The sequence below is a fragment of the Sinocyclocheilus anshuiensis genome, unplaced genomic scaffold, assembly GCF_001515605.1.
Source record: "Sinocyclocheilus anshuiensis isolate Anshui unplaced genomic scaffold, SAMN03320099.WGS_v1.1 scaffold415, whole genome shotgun sequence".
Lineage (NCBI taxonomy): Eukaryota > Metazoa > Chordata > Actinopteri > Cypriniformes > Cyprinidae > Sinocyclocheilus > Sinocyclocheilus anshuiensis.
The window spans coordinates 385,213-401,100 of NW_015552655.1; the positions used below are offsets into that span (position 1 = coordinate 385,213).

General features: G+C 32.8%; 1 protein-coding gene across 7 annotated transcripts in view; it reads left to right on the forward strand.

The window, feature by feature from the left end:
- The window catches only part of slc12a7b (solute carrier family 12 member 7b), a 64,210-nt gene that overhangs the window by 20,173 nt on the left and 28,149 nt on the right, over positions 1 to 15,888 (forward strand). For 5 of the 7 annotated variants that reach the window (XM_016458810.1, XM_016458811.1, XM_016458813.1 and 2 more), the window contains exons 2-3: positions 14,262 to 14,356; positions 15,367 to 15,498. In XM_016458810.1, coding sequence (XP_016314296.1) covers positions 14,262 to 14,356; positions 15,367 to 15,498 — 227 coding nt within the window. Of the gene's footprint in view, positions 1 to 6,356; positions 6,476 to 7,357; positions 7,415 to 14,261; positions 14,357 to 15,366; positions 15,499 to 15,888 lie in introns of those variants that run through there. The other 2 variants (XM_016458817.1, XM_016458815.1) reach the window with 2 other exon arrangements.

The following is a 15,888-nucleotide window of genomic DNA, read 5'->3' on the forward strand; positions in this document are numbered from 1 at the left end:
ACAGTGTAAATGTTACAAAGCATCGGACACATTTGTACCAGCTCAACTTGAACCTGAACTAATGTGGCAAAAATGAAGTCTTGGTTTTAGGCTTCATTAGCAGTCCTGCATATTCACTGCTGTATCTGTGGGCTGTGCCTGATATCAGCGAGATCATAAAGCCTCGTTCGTTCTTCTAGGATGTGTTTTGTAGTTTTTGTGTTCCCATGACGTCATGATCTGCAGGCCTCCCCTTTGTCACTCTAACTCCAACCAGATGTGGAGAATGTAGAAATCCTGCAGTGAGTTTGTGTGTCAGTGTTCACACCGCACCCTCTTTACACAACATCAGCGCTGCGTTTGCACGTGAGACAAACCCTAACGCCGTACATTCCACTTCATACATCTGATAAACCAGCCGTGTTTGTTTTTGATCTCATAATTCCTTACACATCCATGTGTGTTACTTAAAGCAATAGATCACCCAAAAGTCTCATTATATATGCTCACTCGCATGTCATTTCAACCCTGTATGCTGTTTTTGTGGATCACAAAAGGAGAATTTTTAGATGTTTTCTGAGGTCAGTTTATAGTTTTATGTGAGGGACAAAATTGAGGTATTCATGGAAAAACGCAGAAAGCATTAGGAAATGACATAATGGTGGATAATGACTTGAATTTCAATCTTCCTCACATAAAGCCATTATATGACTCACTGCCTGGGTCATACGGATTATTCTTTTATGGTACTTTTTGTTGTTGTTGTTTTTTTTTTGCTTCAAAAATGATTTCTAAATAAGTATTTTTGTCTTGTTTTCCAGTACAAATATTCATAAATCAACACTGCAGGAGAAAAAAAACAGCAGAAAAATAGAAATACTAGTAATTTTTTGCCTGGACATTTTCTGTTAAGTTTACAGACATTTCCTTTAACAAAATGCAATACATTATTCAAAATATGGGTAAAACACCTGTGAAAAATCATTACAATAAATTCATATTAGCACGGTACTGTTTTACAGTTATATACACTTACTTGAGAAACAAAATTACTGAAGATATTTAGTGAAAAAAATATCAAAATTAATCGAGTTTATGCTTAAAACATAAACTGGTTTTTAGGCAAAAACTCACTTAATTTTGATATATTTTTTTCTGGAAAAAAGGAATTATGTTATTTTGCTTCTTTAGTAAATGGATCTTAATTTAAGAATTTGTGTACTGGAAAACAAGACAAAAATACTGAGGAAGAAAATCATTGTTGTTTATGGTAAGGAGCCGCATTTTTGTGTGTTTACCAGAAAAAGTAAAATACTGTATGGATTTGGAATAACAAGAAGGCAGTGTTATTTTAGTATTTTTTATACTATTATAGTTTTTATTAATATTTTAGAATGTTAGCTTTTATTTTTATACTTTCAATTTTCATTTAAATTGTAGTAATTTTGTTATTTGCTTTTGTCATTTTAGTTTATTTTAAATATTTATATTTAGGTTTAATTGAACCTTTTTTTTTCAGTTTAAGTTTTATTTCAGTTTTATTATTATTTTTTTCCAGTTAGTAATTTTAGTGCTTCAACTTAAACTATTTGAAAATTAGAACGAATGAAATAGGTTTTTCCTCTAGTATCTATATTTGATTTGATTTCAACTTCATTTCAATGAACAGACATTAACAGTCTTAATAATTTTAGTTTAGTTAATGTTAATAATACTGCATAAAGCTGAGTAAATAATGAGATTTTTCATTCCCGGGTGAGCTGTTCCTTCAATACTGGCAATCAAGGAGCCCCAAAAGGTGAAAACTTTTAGTTTTTAATAGTTACTTTTAACTCTTAAAAGTAACTTTTAGAGTTTTTAAATGAAATGCATGGGTAACACCAACAAGAGATGATCCGAATCCCTCGTACAGTTTGTTTCAGGAGTGTTGAGCACATTTTCTCCGATCTGTTGTCATTCAGAAGCTTGTGCTTCCTGTTTCCTGTCAGACCGATTCTGGCCTCCATGTGCTGCGGCTGATAAGAGTCTGTGTGTGTTTCCCTGCCGCTGCGACACATTGAGCGCTGACCCGCCGGCTACACATCCTCTGACGGACACTTTCCCTTTCCCAGCTTCAGTTCCTCCAGGGAACGGCTCGCTACCCAAACTTTCATTTTTACAGCCTAAAAGTCTGAGAAAGCATTGGCCAAACATTGTGTATTTTCCTTCAGCAGGTTGGCGGCTTCCTTACGCCCCATTCACACGGGGCGTCAGCGTCAACGCCTCTCGTTTACTTTGAATGGAGTGACGTCAAGCATTGGCGAAATGAATTGTGGGTCCGTCGCGTCGCGTTGGGTCCGTTGCTCGCAGCAGAAGTTGAAAACTTTTCAAGTGCCAACGCAGGCGTCAGCCAATCAGATGACCTTATGCAAATACCCTTGCGCAGACGCTAGCCAATCGCGTTCATGCAACACCAGAAGACTAATGTGATTGGCTGTTGTCACTATGACCAAGCTTCAGAAACGCCCTTCGTCAAGCGTTAACGCTGATGCCCCGTGTGAATGGGGCGTTAGAAGCCAACGACCTGAAATAACTTTCAAGTCATGAGCATTTAAACCAGATAACAGTGCACAACCAGCCTTATAAATGCAGTGCTTGTGCTAATAATAAGACACACTGAACGTCCCGTTGCCTTGTAAGGGTTTGAATGTTTTACAGGCCTGGTTCTGCTCAGGGTTCATTTAATTGGGTCTCTTTTCTTGTTCATATATTGGTCACATGATGTTCGTCAGTGTTAGCCATGCATGTTGCATTCAGGTCAAGTCAAAATGTTTAGACAAACACTGACTTCTTTGACATTTCTCTTTTTGAGTATCTTATTGTGTAGCAAACTATTTAAAAAGAGAAAGCATGAATGTAGTTTCATGTACTTTAAAACTGTGGCATTCATTTAAAGTCGTTTCCCCAACATTTGTACTTAAAAATACAATATTGGTCTTTGTGTACTTGTTCATTGTAACATTTATCGTTTTTTTCCTTATAATTAGATTTTCTCCACATTAGCAGAACCATACAATTACAGATACACACACAGATTGATTGATAACATGTATATGTACTTATAAGTCTTAATATGTGAATGATTTCTAATAAACAGGTCCATGCAGCAAATGGGAATAGAACAAGGTTAACTCTAAGTAGAAAGGAAAACAGAGTTATACAATAAAGGATCTATCATATGATGCAAATTATGCATCAGCAGCATTCTACATGAAATAAAACGGAAGGAGAAAATACAATACTAACAGAAGTACTTACTCTACACAAACAGCGACTCTGAAACAAAAAACAACCTCCACAAAAAAGGTAGAGAACAATAACATAACAACATGATGACAGTAAAATAAACAGTTCAATAAATAAAAGGCCTGTAGTTTTTATTAATATTTAAAATTTGTTTTTATTTTCATATTTTCCATGAATTAAAGTTTTAGTATTTAATTGTTTTTTGTCAAGTTTTTTTATGTAGTTTCAATTTTAATATAGTTATTATAGTTAACAAAAACTAAAACCATACAAAATAGTTGTTACCTAAAATGAAATAAACGTTAACTGAAATAAAATGTGTCAAAAACAACATTTATCATTTTAATTTATCTTGATAATAACTAAAAATAATAAATAATACAACTGAAATAAAAATTAATAAAAAATAGTCACATTTTAAAAGAGTAATAAAAAAAAACGAAACTTCACTAAAATTAACCGAAACAAATTAAATTAACTAAAATGCAAAAGAAAACTACATATGAAATTAAAAACTTGATATATAAAAAAACTTGGAAATTAGATGTTTATTTTTATTTTTAATGATTTTTGTAAGGTTGTAGTTTTAGGTTTAGTTAACTATAATAACCCTGGTTCACTGATTTATTCCTTGTACTGCGTTTAGGCATGCCCTTATTAAATATCTTGGCATGGCAAGTTTATTTATGTAGCATATTTCATACACAATGGTAACTGAAAGTGCTTTACATAAAAAGCATTTAAAAAATAATAATAACTAGTGCACAAGAAATAAGAATTCAAAGTTGGTGTGAAGTTTGTTCTGGAACACAGACCTTCATGCAAAACACCACTTAGTCCTGCTCTGTCATGTCTGTAATGGAATGCTTAATAGTCAGTCACGCAGAGCTGCAGTGTGATCGTGTGCAGGAGTATCTGTAATGCATGTGAGGCTGACCGAGCATGACCTGGACACACTGAAAACAGCTCACTAAATCACTTCAGTCAATCTTTAGATGGCATTCTTTGTGATTTGGCCCTCTCTGGCACACACAGCTGCTGCTGCTGCTGCTGCTGGAGTCCATTAGAAACTCAATTAGAGATCTTAATGAACAGACATTTTTGCAGGAATATACAAGGAAAAAACATTGACTTATGCATAACTTAAACATGTTTTTAAACATGGAATGTCATTTTGCATTGTTATTGTCTTTTTCAAGGCTATTCAAATATTAAGTCAATAACGAGATGATTTCACTTCCAGTTCATTCATTCCACTGGAAACGGAAGGTGAAGTCCAGCATTCCATCATCCATGCATAGCCTACACAAAACCTGCATGCTGTGCACTGCATATATACTTAACACTTAAGCAGTAGTGTGAGTAGTATGCAATGTGAACACAGTCCATGTTCAGGTAACAGTAGGACAGACTGATTTAAAGCTCATCCATCATTGTCAGTGACTCACTGACCCCCTCTGCTGGAGAAACCTTGCTTTTGTTAATACATATTTAGAGAGATAAGATATTGCATTTGCACAACTGATATCTTTGCTTTTGACTTTAGGCCTCACTTGTTTGTCACTTTGTTTAGCTTGTTGTTTTTGATGGATGCTGCCTGTTAAAATGCATGGAATAGTTTTTAAGGTTAATTTGATTTAGTCTTATGGTTGATTTCTGTTCTCATAATAGAGACCGTGTTGAATGAAATGACATCCTTGTGTCCTGGTTCTTTATTTTCTGTAGGTCAGAGCAAATGCGCGCGATATGAAGAGTTTGTGACAGACAGAAATAATGACTGTCAGACAGAATTCAAATCCTCAGCATTGGGCTTTAGGCTACAGTTCTTTTGCCACACGATTATTAAAGAATTGCAAGATTTAAATCGGTCTTGATCCTCCTAACGGGGTCATATTCTATCTACATAATAATAATAATAATAATAATAATAATGCCAAAATATGAATATTGAATATAATTGTAAGTGTTAAAAGTAATGATGTATTAAAATCAGTATTGTTTGTTATTATTATTTTTATTATTATAATAAATATTATTATTTATTATTATTATTGCTATTATTAATAATAATAACAGTTAACATATATTTTTTAAAATATTTAATATATTAAAATATAATTTATAAAATACGTTATAAACATTAAGATAATAATAATAATATAAAAATGTACAAAAGTAAATAGTAATATGAAAATGATAAACTATTACCAAAGTACCAAGTTATTAACATTAAATATGAAATTATTTAATTATTTAATTAATTATAAATATAAATTTTATCATTATTATTAGTATTTATTGTTTGTCACTATTATTTGTTGCTGTAATAATTATTATTTTTTTATTAAAAAATTACAAATTTATAAACTAATACTAATGCCAAATTGTTAATATTAAATATTAAAGTATTACTATTAGTGTTTATTATTTGCTGTTATTATTTATAATTGTAATTACTATAATAATAATAATAATAATAATAGCACATTTTATTAAAAAATATAATTTATAACATAATAATACAATGATGAATATGACTACTCTAGGTGAATGAATACAGATTTTATTTCTACATATAGATTACCGTATAAATGATCTATATTGTAATTAAACAGATGTGATGAGTTTGTGTGTGCGGATGCAGTACCTGATGAAATGCAGCGGTTCACACTCATGAAGCTGAAGTCACTCTGGGGTTTGTGTGTTAAATGAGTGTCTTGAGTGTGTGAGATCCCCTCACGGCCCCCGCAATCCCAGCATGCTCTGTTACGTAACACGCTCCTCTACCTGAAGGCTTTAACGGCTTACAGCGCCACTGCTGACGTTTGACAAACCCACAGAGAAATCTGATATTTTAAAATGGTAAAAAAAGAAAGCCTGTGTCTAACTTTTTAATCACATATTGTGAAGATTTCCTCTTTTTTGAATCCATTTTTTGGTCACTGTTTGGATTTAAACAGAGGGTTAGTGTATGTTTCTTACGTACACTTAACATACGGATAACCTGCAGCCTCCTCCCTTGTGTTTAGCTCTGTGTTTAGCTCTGAGTTGTAAATGAAGAGTTTCTGTCTGTGTGTGCCTTCCTTCCTCAGGTCCTGCTACGCTTTCCAAACAGGACAGGATTTGGTTAATCTGGTTAAGTGATTACTACCTAGTTCACATGCTGATGAAGAGCCACTAGATGAGCAGCAATTAATGTGGCACTCGTGAAGTGAGTTCCTGAAATAAAGCAATAATCTATAATCTGTTGTGTGAATATACATGCACACTGTATCTTTATATACTGTATATTTATACACATATTTTTAGATAAATATATAATAAACTTCATTATATTATAACCATTTAACATAAGCTTTATAAGGCAAAAATGTGAATTTAAATTATGAAAAATCTTGCTGATGTTTGAAAAACAAAAAAGATAATGGACATGCCATGCATTTTGCTACAAATGTCATTCTAAATAAAATGTTAAATAAATGTATTACAAATAAATGTTAATATTTCTAAAGTAATTTATTTACTGTAGTATAAAATATTACATTTATATTTATTTATAATGGAAATGCTATGCATTTTTTGCTAAGCTATGCAATTTCATTACTAATTAAATATATTAAATAAATGCATTTAAATAAATAAATACATTTATTTACTGTAATATATAAATAATTAACATGTATAATTATATAAATTAATTATTTAAATAATAATATGATATATTAATAATAATATGAGTAGTAGTACTACTAGTATACACATTATTATTATTATTTATTACTTACAGTTTTTGACATCGAGTGGCGACCCAACACCGTACCAATGTCTATTGTTTTTCTTGCTCTATTATATCAGATTTGTCTGTTAGAAAGTGTCAAATTATTATTTCGGATGCATTTCCAATCATACTTTAATCGTAGCTTTAGCGTGGTGGCACGCCGTCTCTCTCTCTCGCCTCCATCAATCACTTTCCTACCTTTATATCTCTTTACCCCCGTGTCTGGGTGAGTGGTTTAGATCAGGGATCAAGCGCTCAGGGACTGATGTCTCTGGCGTTTTATTGGCAGCGTCACAGGCGCTGACCCTCGGCAGACCCTCTCACCCTCTCTCTCCATCAGCATGGAGCCGGGGTCGAGCTCCTGCCCGCGGGGTAAGTGTTCGGCGTCCCGCACGCAGTCTTTGGTTTGTGATGGCCGTAGATGTTCGTAGTGCTGCTCTGTTGTAATTAATGCCATTGTTCTTACTACAGTTGTCGTTTTAAGTGGTGTTTTTGAAAGTTGCGATCGGCTGTGTTGAGCTGGATCTCGTTTTTACTTTAACAAATGTACGACTGCACTTCTGGATCATCTCAGGTGGTTGCCGTTTTAATGTTGTCAACCAGAATAACCTTTTCTAAACTGACTGTCAATGACATTTTGAAAGATGTGACTAGTTGCAGTTTGCATTTTGGAGTTTTAATGTAGTCAGCCAAGAATATAACCTGAACAGCTTCTCTAAAGCAACCAGTTGCGTTAAGCTCGTCTTCATTCTTACTTCAGTAGATGTGATATTGCTGTTCTGGAACATCACAGGTATCTAAAATGAAACATTTTGCCGTTTTAATGTTGTCGACCAGAATATAACCTTTTCTGAATGGACTTTACTGAATGCACTTTTCTAATTGGACTTTGATATTTTTTAAAGTGTTGAGCTAGATCTCGTTCCTTTGCTTCAGTAGATGTACAGTTACCCTTCTGGAACATCTCAAGTAGATATTTTTCCATTTTAATGTTGTCAACCAGAGCATAAGCTTGTCTAAACCGACTTTAAGTGACGTTTTGAAGGATGTGACTAGTTGCATTGAGCTAGTTGTAGATCTTATGTGGAATTGCTGTTCTGGGACTTCATAATTATAGCTAGAATTAGATATTTTGGCATTTTAATGTCATCAACCAGAATATAACCTAGATATTTTTCCATTTTAATGTTGTCAACCAGAGCATACGCTTGTCTAAACTGACTTTAAGTGACGTTTTGAAGAATGTGGCTAGTTGCATTGAACTAGTCATAGTCCATACTTTAATAGATGTGAAATTGCTGTTCTGCAATTTCCCAATCGTCTAGAATGAGATAGTTTTCTATTTTAATGTTGTCAGCCAGAGTATAAGCCTGTCTTAACAGACTTTAAGCGATGTTCTGAAGGATGTCAGTAGTTGCATTGAGCTAGTGTTTGCTTTTACTTTAGTAGATGTTAATTTGCTGTTCTGGAACTTTGCAGTTTATCCAGATTGAGATATTTTGGTGATTTTTTTAAGTGTCTTTTTAAACTTTACTTACTTAAGTTTTAATACATAAAAACTACCTTAGAAGTTGTTTGACCTTTCTGGAAGATATTTTGCTATTTAAATGTTGATGATCAGAATATTGTAAACTGACTTTGAGTGACATTTTGAAGGGGTTGATTAGTTGCATAATCAGCTAGAATAAGATATTTTAATGTTGTCATTCAGAATTTGACCACAACTTATCCTCTAAGCTCACTTAAAAGTGATCATTTGAAGTCGTGACAAGTTGCTTTAAGCTAGTTTTTTTTTTAGCAGACGTTAAAGTTACTTTGTGGATCTTCTCAGGCAACTGGAACAATATATTTTGGGTATAAATGTTGCAAAACAGAATATAAATAATAAAGTTTAATACATTTCTGTAACTTCTCAAATATAAGATAGCAAGTCAGAAAATAATCTAAACATCTTTTCTAAGCTGACTTTAAGTGACTTTTTTAAGGTTCAAAATCAACTGAGTTGCAAACAAGAAAAAGAAAAGAATTTATATATTTATATAATTTAGTAACTTTACCTTGTTTTAGGGGTGTTAATCTTTTTATTTATTTATTGCTGGATAACCATACAAAAGAATCTCCCAACAAAGAAAACATCTACAGTTTTTCATCTACCTGGAGCCAAATGTGCATCCGTTTATTCATCGATTCATTTCTACTTTCTGTTTTGCTCGCTCATTGATTCATTCATGCATTGATTCATTCATTCTTTTTGACAGTCTGAATCTTGTGAACTGAGTTTGAGTGTCATTTTAAAGGCTGTGGCCAGAGAGCGGCAGCATTACTATCATCAGTTGTAGACGTTTATTTACTTTGTCAGACTTTGGGCCTTCTAATTGCTTGACATCCGTGTTGGATAACGGGATTGGAGTGACTCTTTCTGCCAGCGTCTCTTGCACAGTCAGCCGGTGTAAAACAAGCTCTCGTAGGCCGCTTACAGATCAGAACGACAGAGAGCTTAGCCGATATAAATAGAGTATGTGGCCATTTATTACCATAGAGACTGTGATTCACGGTACCTGTTAATGCCCTGCTCAACCTGACATGTTAATTTCAACCTTTCTTGTGACTATTGTAAAAGGGAGTCATCAAGAAGGTTCTTAGTTTTATTGTTGCAAACTCCAACTGTTATGTGCCTGAAAAGGAAACAATTAACATGAATTGTTAATGTGTGGATTAAGGGTAAATCAAAGGTGTGTTTGAATGCCTGTGTATCAGCATGGCCTCCCTGCGCTGAATGTCAGGTCCACTGGACCATAAAGTGGAGAGATTTTGTGTGGAGCTGTTGTCTGTTCTGATGTTAAATACAGAAATCCTCAGCTGTGTCATCTAAATGAGTCTGTATCGAAGGTTTGATGAACTCAAGGGCTTGACGGTCAGCTCAGATCCACGTCAGCGTTGCCCTGAGAAGACGTGAGACTCTGCTGTGTTGGTTTGCACTGGTGGGTTATTATGAGCGGTTAATGCAGGTGTTTTATTTTATTTTATTTTATTTTATTTTAAAATGTTGATTCTGTTTCATATTCTACTCATTTTGTTCTGTTTTTTATTTTATTTGACATTTTACTTATTTTGTTTTTGTTTTATGCTCTATTTTATTTGATCTCTAATTTTTAATTCTGTTTTATTTCTTATTTTATTCTGTTTTTTATTTTATTTGACTTTATTTTATTTATTTAGTTTTATTTTATTCAGTTTTACCTCTTATTTTGTTTTGTTTTATACCGTTATTTTTTTTTTTAGTTTTTCATTGTTTTATTTCTTATTTATTTATTAATTTTTAATTTTTTTCGCTTAAATGTATTTAGTTTAATTATGTTTTGTATTGTATTTTATTTTTTATTTTATTTAATTGTTTTATTTTATTTTTATTTTGTATTTTGTTTCATTTATTTTATTTTATATTTTATTTTATTTTTCAATTATGTAAAAAAAATGTGACTCAGATCCCCTCAGGATTTTTTTTTCACCTGTTTTATATCCAGCAGGTGAAAATGGTCCCTGAGTTTCCAGTTGCAGTAGAGTTTATGGCAGCTTGGCATGGCATGTTTTCCAGCCTATGCAGCGTTGTTTAGATGGTTAACAAGAATTACACATTTTTTTCTTTCCTTGTGATCATGCAAATCTTCAGCAGCATGTCCTTGGCAGATATGGCAAAAAATAACTTTTCTTAATAGTATTTTTGTCTTGTTGTCCAGTAAAAATATCTGCACATCCTTTGGAAAAGAAGCAAAATTGTTTTTTTTACATGTTTTAGACAATGTATATTGATTCAATTTGTTAAAATCTTTCTTTCAACAAAATTTGCATACTTTTTATGCATTTTATTTATATATTTTTTGTAACTTGCTTTAAGGATGCGAATCATTTTTGTTGAAGGTTTTTATTTATTGATTTATTTTGTTCCCTGGAAAATCACACAAAATACCGATTAAAAAACAGCTAGCATTTTTTTGCCCCTGGAGCCAAATGTCCATCCATTTATTCATCGCTTCTGTTTTGCTCACTCATTCATTCTCCATGCGTGTATCTCTGGATGAAGGGAGTGCATCGTGCAGCGTTTGAACAGGTGAATGAAGGGCTGTGACATCTGCAGTGATATAAGCATATCTGTAATCTAGGTCATTTTGATCAAAGTGGATCACGTCTCGTGAGATTTGGCATTACTGTATCAAGTGTCTGTAGTCATAGATGCATATGTGGGTGTGAACCGAATATAATACTGATAGTTCAAAGCCATTCAAAGGGTGAATAGATAAACACTTCACAATTTACAAAAGTTCAGAAGAGATTTCTGTCAAATGCTAGCAACTGATCACTTTATGTTTTATCTGAAATATAAAATAGGTGTCGAACTGCATTTTATGTTGACTTCAAAGGAATGGTTTACCCAAAAATGGGTCTGTAGAGTTACTTGCAATATCTCAAATAAAAACAGTTCCAAAGATAACAAAGAGTGACTGAAACCCTTTCAATCTAAAAGGTACATATGATCTGAAAGGCACTTGAAACATTTGATTCTGATAAAAAGTTTGGAATTTGAGATTCCAGATGTCTTAATATTTGGGAGCATATTTACTAAAATGTTATGTTGAGAATGTTTTGCTAATGTTCCCATGAAGTTATTAAATGTTATATATCTGAATGTTTTCCGAATGTTCAAAACGTCCAGTTTTTTAATTGTTTAAAAAAAAAAAAAAGAATGTCAACTTTAGAAACAACATTAAGGCAATGTTCCATTTTAGAATTTTGCAAATATTATGGAGATGTTACTTTTGAATGTTTTTAAACCATCTGAAACTAGTAAGTATTATCAGTTTAGTTGGATGTTTGTCTAATTTTTTTTAAATGTTCCAGACAAAATGTTACATACAAAATGTTACATACATTGTGTATGTAACATTTTGTCTGGAACATTTAAAAAAAATTAGACAAACATCCAACTAAACTGATAATACTTACTAGTTTCAGATGGTTTAAAAACATTCAAAAGTAACATCTCCATAATATTTGCAAAATTCTAAAATGGAACATTGCCTTAATGTTGTTTCTAAAGTTGACATTCTTTTTTTTTTTTTTAAACAATTAAAAAACTGGAGGTTTTTAACCCATTCAAAGGGTGAATAGATAAACACTTCACAATTTACAAAAGTTCAGAAGAGATTTCTGTCAAATGCTAGCAACTGATCACTTTATGTTTTATCTGAAATATAAAATAGGTGTCGAACTGCATTTTATGTTGACTTCAAAGGAATGGTTTACCCAAAAATGGGTCTGTAGAGTTACTTGCAATATCTCAAATAAAAACAGTTCCAAAGATAACAAAGAGTGACTGAAACCCTTTCAATCTAAAGGTACATATGATCTGAAAGGCACTTGAAACATTTGATTCTGATCAAAAGTTTGAAATTTGAGATTCCAGATGTCTTAATATTTGGGAGCATATTTACTAAAATGTTATGTTGAGAATGTTTTGCTAATGTTCCCATGAAGTTATTAAATGTTATATATCTGAATGTTTTCCGAATGTTCAAAACGTCCAGTTTTTTAATTGTTTAAAAAAAAAAAAAAGAATGTCAACTTTAGAAACAACATTAAGGCAATGTTCCATTTTAGAATTTTGCAAATATTATGGAGATGTTACTTTTGAATGTTTTTAAACCATCTGAAACTAGTAAGTATTATCAGTTTAGTTGGATGTTTGTCTAATTTTTTTTAAATGTTCCAGACAAAATGTTACATACACAATGTATAAATAATGTTTTTGTGCTAATGCGTTGAGAACGCAGTTAAAGACCAGATAACATTTAATGAACATTCTATTAATGTTACTAGAAGAATGTTTAGTTATGTTCATAAATTTGAGAGAGCATTCCCTGTATCTCAGGGCTTTATATCTTTTCGGTGTTTATAGTAGCTTTGATTCTGCATAGTTATCATAGTTAAACACCTCAACCGGGTTCTTACCATCTTAGCCAGCATGTTTTGTTCTGGTGGAGTTGTAGAACTGGAGATTGTGGCTCAACCGGTAGAAACATGATGCTAAAACACCAGGGTTTCAATTCCAGTGAAGCACACTTACTGATTAAATGTCTATGTTGAATGCATGTAAAGGTGCTTTAAATAAAAATGTCCGTCAGATGCGTTTGTGTAAATGTCATGCATTCATGTATTTAGAGTGAGCTGTGACTTCAGCATCACTTTGAATACTTTTCCTCCTTGCAATTACTGCATAAATGTGTGCACCAAACAGTTTGAACTGGTTTCAAACCAGTTTGCAAATGCACTATTGTTTCAGGCGGTATGAAAAATGACTCGTATGCACATTAGAGCATCTTGTGGTTTCATTGCATAATCATACATTTACATGTATGCGTTTTGCTGATGCTTTTATCCGAAAAGATCAGAGAAGCAAGCCAACAATAATCATAACATACAATGCCAGGCTTATTAGACAACATGCACAGATTTTGATGGATCTTTGAGCTGGAAAACAGCCGCATTTGTAGTTTCCAAAAGCTTTTTTTAAAGTCTAGCATTAAACATACTCTTGGACTTTGCTGTTTACAAAGTTAAACTGTTCAAACATATTTAACTCAGCATCTGCGGCGTGACAAAAGATTAATCTTAAGAAACTATATCTTGTGAACAGTGCGTCGTTCTGAATCTGAATTATATGCTGCGTTGAAATTAGAGGTCTGAGGAAATGAATAAAGCGATGTAATCTGAAAATAAATCCTATAGTGACGCAGCCCAGTCCAGATGTTTATTTACATCACTGCAATTTAACATCTATATATAAGCACAACCCCAGGCGGATCAGTGAGCGAGTGCCGAGTAAGTGCATGTTTTCAGCTATACGTTTGAGATTTATAAGTGCTTTAGTGCCATCAGACTGTCTGAGCATCACAGAGTTTGACCAGTGAACCGGAGGACATTGATCACCATCATGCTCTAATTATAGGCAAATCATTGCGTCTGACCGGCGGCAATGATAGGAAGTCTGCTTTTTCATAATTTACCCAACAGACTACACATAACAGACCATAAACGCCTCTCGCTTCACAAGCAAACAGCATTTTAGTGGCAGATCTCCTGCAATCACCTGTAATCATGTCTTTTTCCCTCTCTTTCTCTCTTGTTCTGTTGCTCTCTCCATCTGTCTGTCTGTCTGATACAGGTGATGGAAACCCAAGGGAAAGCCGCCCCTTCATCAATAACACAGATGATGATAAGGGAACTCTGTATGATGGGAAAAACATGGCACTTTTTGAGGTATCTTCAAACTTAATTTCAATATTATTGAATACGTTTATTTTATTAGTTAAGTTTATTTTATTTTATTTATTTATTTATTTTTGCAGATGATTTCTTTGTATTTGACTTTTTTTGGTTCCATGGCAATTTTGCATATTTATCCTCAAATGTTAATTTCAGCAATTCATCTTGACGCTTTAGTTTAGCTTTTTTCTTTTCTTTTTAAATTTACATTAGACTCTTTCATTTTTTTATACTAATTAAAATGCTAAAATACTAATTAGTATTTACAAACTAAAATTATGATAACTAATTACTGATTCAATAATAATTTTAATAGTACAATAAATATCACTTTGATGTATATTTTATAATTTAAGTAATATAATAATATAACTAAAATATATAATATTTTTGGCATTACAATAATATGAATTTTGGTGGAAATGAGCTAAAATAATATAATACAATATATTAATAACAAAAAAAGTAATATTTTTTTTATCAAGCAAAATAAAAGTACTACATATATTTGCATTACAATAACAAGATTTTTGGTGGAATGAGACCTAAAATAATGTCATTATGCTAAAATATTAATAGCCCAAAAATAAATAAATAAACAAACAAAAAACTGGCATACTTTTTCTTTATGCAAAAATGTAATATCTTTTTTTCTTAAGATGTTCTTAATAAGTTTTGTGATATTTATATTACTGCATTGAAGTCTGAACAAACGCATTGTGTTTGTTTTCAAGCCATCACGGCTTTTCTCTACTCTGTTTTCCACATTCTCGTTTCATGTTTATGATCACAAATAAAGTAGTTCATGGGTCATGAAGTTTATTTTTGTATAATTTTATGATTTCGGACAGACAGAGCTGTTATTATGTCCTTTGATTTTGGTGCCTGCATGTATTTTTACTCAGGGTTTTTACGAGACATTGTTTGAAATGAGGTTTGAAATGCATCATTTGTGTTTGCTGGTTTGCAGTTTTTCATCAAACACATGACCTTTACCCTTTCAGGAGGAGATGGACAGCAATCCCATGGTGTCTTCACTGCTCAGCAAACTGGCCAACTACACGAACCTCATGCAGGGCGTCAGAGAACACGAGGAGGCCGACGAGGATGAAGGTGCCAAGAAGCAGACAGTCAAGGTAACAGACTGAGAACCATTACACATCAGAAAAACATTTACACAACTTCAGTCCAAGTTTTTGGACCATTTCCTATAAATTTGGCACTAGAGAACCGCCTAAACTCATTTTATCTCTAGACATGAAGTTACGTGAGTGAGAGACACACGTGAAGCCGAGCTTTCTGTTGGATGTTTGAGCTTTGTGTCTGTGTGCTCTAATCGAAAACAAATCGGACACACATTCTCAGCATTCTTTAGCCTTTGTTGAAAATACGACAGGAAATGAATACAGGTCAGATCGTTTGGAATGTCTGATTAGAGAAACATGTCGGAAATTACCTGAACTTCTCATAGTTGCATTGTTCCATTTCACCATTCAGGAAATGCAATAAACCTTAGTCTGAACCAG